Genomic DNA, 5,492 nt, shown 5'->3' with positions numbered 1-5,492 from the left:
AAGTAACCCAGTCTAAAAGTAATCTAGTCTAAAAGTAACCCATTCTAAAGGTAACCTCAGTTTGAAAATTATATTGTTAGTCGAAAACTTATGTCCTCTGAGGCTTTCGTAGGTATAGCTTCCTCTTCACACGAGGTAGAATCATAAACTTTTATATTTATAAACTTTTGAGAAACATTAAGTAGAGTAGGCAGGTAGGTCTTTGATATCTAAAGCGTGTGCGATATTTTTTTACGATTCTTTGGATGAGTTATTAACTCAGCGTGAACACTTATTTAAAAGGAGAAAAAAATTAAACATCGAATATCTCTTGGAAATTATGGCTGAACAACAACGTAATTGGTTATGGATATGTTCTGTAGTTTTATTTCTTTTGAATTATGTGTTTTCAACAAGCGTGTATCAACCACCTCCACCAGGTAAGATTTTGTATATATTTATGAATAAATACTTTAATGCAAACCTCAAAGGCATCATTTTTATGCAATAAAATAACTTTAATTAAGTAAAGTTTAGGCAGGCAGGGGCAAAAAACCAGACTCCTGTCACCTAACTAGCTGACCCCGCGAGCTTAGCTTCGCCCTAAAAAGTTTTCCCGTTGGAATTCCGGGATAAAAAGAAGCCTATGTTCTTTCCCATGGTCTATAGTATAGATTATTGGTATACACATGGTATAGACTCTATACCATATGTATACCAAATTTCATTCAAATCCGTTCAGTAGTTTTGGCGTGAAAGAGTAACAGACAGACAGACAGACACAGATACTTTCGCATTTATAATATAAGTTAGGATAGGATAAGACTGCCACTGAGGAAAAAAAACATTGAAGACTGCTAAAAATCACTTTAGCGTGGAGTCGGTAACTCCACACGTATATTTTTTATGTTATGTAGGTACTTATAGTTTTTATAACAAAACAATATGGTGGGGATCTGAAGCTGATCTGATGGAGACACAAAGCAGTTAAGGGGAAGTTACTCCTCAACAAATCGAAATCGAATTCCGGAAGCGGCTTCACAATCTCAAACACCTCTTACATTCCTCAACAGTGGACCAGCACGGCTGCACAGCTAACCAGGTCTACGTGAATTGCGCCTTCAACTGTCCCACTGACTACTGCCCCCGGTCAGACGGGCCGGTGCCGCAGTGCTCGCCTCCCTACCCCTGCCAGCCGGGGTGCCGGTGCAAGGTCAACCACAGGATACACCCGGACGGACAGTGCAGGAGGAGCGATTTGTGCCGTAAGTTAACGTGTGCAGTTTTATGGTTACTGGTGTCACGGTATCAGCAACAGCTGTATTGTTTTGCTTAGGTCTGAGAAAATTTTATGTATAGGTAGGCATAGCAGGTACGCAGTTGACTTTATCCCTCAAAAACAATAAAAACAGTCTGTAAAAATGTAAAAATAGTTCACTGCTTGACAAGACTACAGGCTTATTGTCAAAATCCCCACGCTTAGCAGGCGGTGTTGTGATAGCAATAACTACATAACACATACATTTAACACCCAGGATCATAAGATAATAAATATGGGCCCCGGCAGACAAAAGGCACAATCGAACCTGAGACACTTTGACCAACTGTTGACATGAAATTCAATCATTCAACGCACCAGAACCTACCCACAACCAGCCACTAACCTATCTTCCCTACAGCCCCAATCCGCTGCACCCGCTTCAACGAAGTCTACAATTCCTGCACGGACGTGTGTACCAGGGAGTCATGTGCGGACAGGAACAACACGTCTCAGTGCAACACGCTGCTGCTCAACTGTGAGCCGCGGTGCGCGTGTAGGAAGGGCACCTGGAGGAATAGGTACGGGATCTGTGTGCCTGCCAACCGGTGCACTTAGAAGCCATAGGGATACAGTGGTTTTCGAAATATAATAAGTACAAGTAACAAACGCATTGGTTTTTATTGGGTGCACGACAAGGACCTCCTCAAGTCACTTCTCTACTTTACATAATAATATAAGTACCTTACACATAGGTATAGACATAGCTCACCGAGTTAGTAAGCTTAAGTGGCAGTGGGCTGGTCACATCTGTGGAAGAACCGATGACCGATAGGGTAAACGTGTTCTGGAGTGGAGGCCGTGACTAGGCAAACGTAGTGTGGGACGCCCTTCGGATAGATGGGGTAATGGCATGCGAAAGGTGTTTATGATTGGATGCGGAAAGCTAAAGATCGCTGCTATAGGCTGATGATGATGATGATGACACATAGTCACATTCGGTACAATCTGGGCATGGCAGTCAGCGACTGCCGCTAATCTGACTAGCCACCTTAGCCACTCAATATCACCACGGTGACAAACCCTAATCTATAGCCCCATAGCAGCAGGTATCTACATCTCCCTTAAACACTTATCTGAAGTTGTTAAACTAAGTTTGTCTGGAAGAAATCGTTTTAGGACATAAGCGTATTTTACAAAATTCTGCTTCTGAGCTTAGTTTTCGTTATTGTATTACACACATTATGACCATTTTACTACTTGGCTTTTATATCGAAACCGTAAGAGATATCAAAAAAATAATCTAGGTATCTACACCCTCCGTAAAAAAACTTTTTTGAAGTTGTCAAACAAAATTTGTCTGGAAGAACGTTTTTTGACATAAGCCTCAATTTACAAAGTTTTGCTACCATACGATAATTAAGTTCTACTTTGTTCGGGTTGCAGAGTTTTTTCAACCTTACAATGCCTGATGGATATTTTGAAAATGTACCTATTTCCTCCCTTTAACCGTTACATCCCTTGTTTGCATTTATACACGAGGGTGTTTAGGAATGAGATTTTGACCTTCGTAGCTCCAGAAATCAAGAATTAGAAACTTGACCTCCAGACTAGGTGTCAATTTTAGAGCACTATTATTGTGGGCCCAGCTTGATCGTGGTTCCAATAAACACGGCCTCAGCCTTGACACTGGGGGGTCACTTTATATGACGAAAAACAAAGTTTCGGGGCGCTGCAGTACAATCCACGGCTTTATCTCGTTGTTTTAAACGTGCCGATTGCACGACAGCCCTCGTTCGATCGTTTTTCGTCAGTATAGAGTAACCCCCCTGGTCCACGACCCAGACAGACGAATAGGAATAACTCGACTTTGAACCGGAGCCGAATTAAAAGAGACACTCGTGGAAGTGTGAAAGCTGTACCGTCAGCAGAACAAGGCCTGAGCCGGACTGTACTAACTGCCAGTTTCTATAACTCTATCTATCCATAACTGGTAGTTACTTTCATACGATTTTGACAGATTTTTACTTTTGATTATGTTAAAATCGTATGAAAGCGATCGGTATCGGTATGTATCGTGAATCGGTAGCAGAAGAAAATTTTTTTATACAAAATTACTCGATGAATTTTATTTCACGTTCACGATGAAAATTTATGCTACGGGCTCTGTTTTAGTACATTTAGCACAGTCCGGGACGAACAAACGTAATTGGCTTTTATCTCGGAAACCGTAAGAGATATCAAAAAAATAACCGAGTTTTCATCACCCCCTAGGTATCTACAACCCCCGTTAAAAAACTTTTCTGAAGTTGTCAAATAAAATTTGACTGGAAGAAATCGTTTTTGGACATAAGCCTCCTTAACAAAGATTTTGCTTCGATACTTATTGAAAAAGTTGTTACCCAGGTACATTTTACAAATTGAATCTTGAAAACCGTAAGAGATATCAAAAAAAATACCGAATTTTCACCACCCCCTAGGTATTTACACCCCCCGTTAAAAAACTTTTATGAAGTTGTCAAATAAAATTTGTCTGGTAGAAATGCCTTTTCGACATAAGTCCAATTACAAAGTTTTGCTAAACGAATTTTATATGTGGTGCGTTATAGGGCTTTCAGCCTTAATAAATGCTCGATAGATAGATAGAAAATTAATTGCCACCTCTCATTTACCGTTATCTACATCCGCTTTTCTGCACTGATAGGCTGTTTTTCATAAGATTTGATTTCGCGGGGGGTGAAGATGATATGATTTAGAACGTCCTCTTTTTTCCCTAACTAAACCGTCATCATCATCATGAGCCTATAGCAGTAGCAGTCCACTGGTGGACGTAGGCCTCTCCCAAAGCATGCCACTCAATGCGATACTAGAGAAAGAGCGAGATTAAACTAAGTATCCTCTGTTATTTATGTTAGTTTATATTCTGTTATTTATGGTTGATATCGGCGACGGTACAGTGCTCAGTTTTAGCATACGAGTACATTTCCGAAGTTCACGGTCGCCTGTCGTCTACCTCTCGTACACATTTAGAATGGACCTAACTTTATTTCCCAATCAAGGTAAAATGCCAGCTAAGTGCCTATATAAATACATGGGTAGGGTTTAGGGTATGGGGCCGTCCATTAATCACGTGAGGTCGTTTTTCTCATTTTTTGACCCCCCGTCCCCCCTGGTGATATTTGGTGAAGTTTGGGACCACCTCCCCCAACCTAGATCACGTGTATTGTTTGGAAATCTATGTAAAGGCTATTTTTGCACCGTTCAAAAATTTCGGTTCAGCGCTTTTTGAGAAAAAATTAATGCACGTGATGTCTAAGTCTAACCCCCCCTCCCCCCTTGTGATGTTTCGTGAGGTTTTCCGTACCCCCTCCCCACCCCTTTTGAGCCTCACGTGATTAATGGACGGCCCCTATATCAATAAAATACTGTAATAAAATATAGAGTAGATTTATTTGGTCATTATTTAAAAATACAATTTATTGCTCAAGGTTCATGCCACAATTAAATAGTAAATTATTTATACTGTTATCATTATCATACAAAATCATATACGCAATATGAGTTACTTAGAGAAATTAGTTACATTTAAACATGAAGATGTCAAGATGAAATTAATATAATTGAAAAGAAAGCACCTTCATGATATGTAAAAAGACACTTGTTTTTATAAAGCTAAAGGGTCGTAGTGTCTTACTTAATTTATCGGATCCATAATAGGAACAGTTAGTTTCTAGTGATGTGTTTTACTGTTAATAATCTACATATACTAAACCTACACATCTACCTATACATAAACAAAGTCTATCAGTCACTGCTTTACTCATCTCGGAGTATACAATAGTGTGTTTTTATAGTTTGCTAAAACAAAAAAAGTTACGTTCATTCTCATACAAAGTAGCGAGAACTTATAAAACTTTTGCCATAAATAAGTAGTTAAAACGTAGACTTTCTTTTTCGCAAAATAAAACTATAAAAACTGTACTAAGGATACTTTTTCGCCATCGAAATCAGTAAGTAGGTACTATGTAACTAAATAATAGATCACATTCGACTGTAGTCTATTATATTTCGACATTCACACTGTTTAGTGTTTAGTGCAAGTAAGCGATCGAGTACTAATGAAGTTAACCGTGCTATAGTTATTTTTTAAGAAACGAGCACTAAAATTGTTTTACTTTTTTGCTATTGGTCGTACGAATGACCCATCTCACTCTGTCAATATCGGAAATGTGCGAGAGATATTGTGCAGGCAGTA

At 39.3% G+C, this 5,492-nt stretch overlaps 1 protein-coding gene across 1 annotated transcript; it reads left to right on the top strand.

Moving 5' to 3' along the window:
* The first annotated feature begins 242 nt into the window (after positions 1–242).
* On the top strand, positions 243–1,893 carry LOC105393880 (SCO-spondin). The gene is made up of 3 exons (XM_011565700.3): positions 243–419; positions 1,053–1,244; positions 1,659–1,893. The coding sequence occupies exons 1-3, from the start codon at positions 320–322 to the stop codon at positions 1,853–1,855; spliced, it is 489 nt and encodes a 162-aa protein (XP_011564002.2). The 5' UTR covers positions 243–319; the 3' UTR covers positions 1,856–1,893.
* The last annotated feature ends 3,599 nt before the right edge of the window (positions 1,894–5,492 follow it).

Source organism: Plutella xylostella, chromosome 20 (assembly GCF_932276165.1).
Source record: "Plutella xylostella chromosome 20, ilPluXylo3.1, whole genome shotgun sequence".
Taxonomy (NCBI): domain Eukaryota; kingdom Metazoa; phylum Arthropoda; class Insecta; order Lepidoptera; family Plutellidae; genus Plutella; species Plutella xylostella.
The sequence above is the reverse complement of the archived record's forward strand: the minus strand, read 5'-3'. Positions and strand labels throughout refer to the sequence as shown.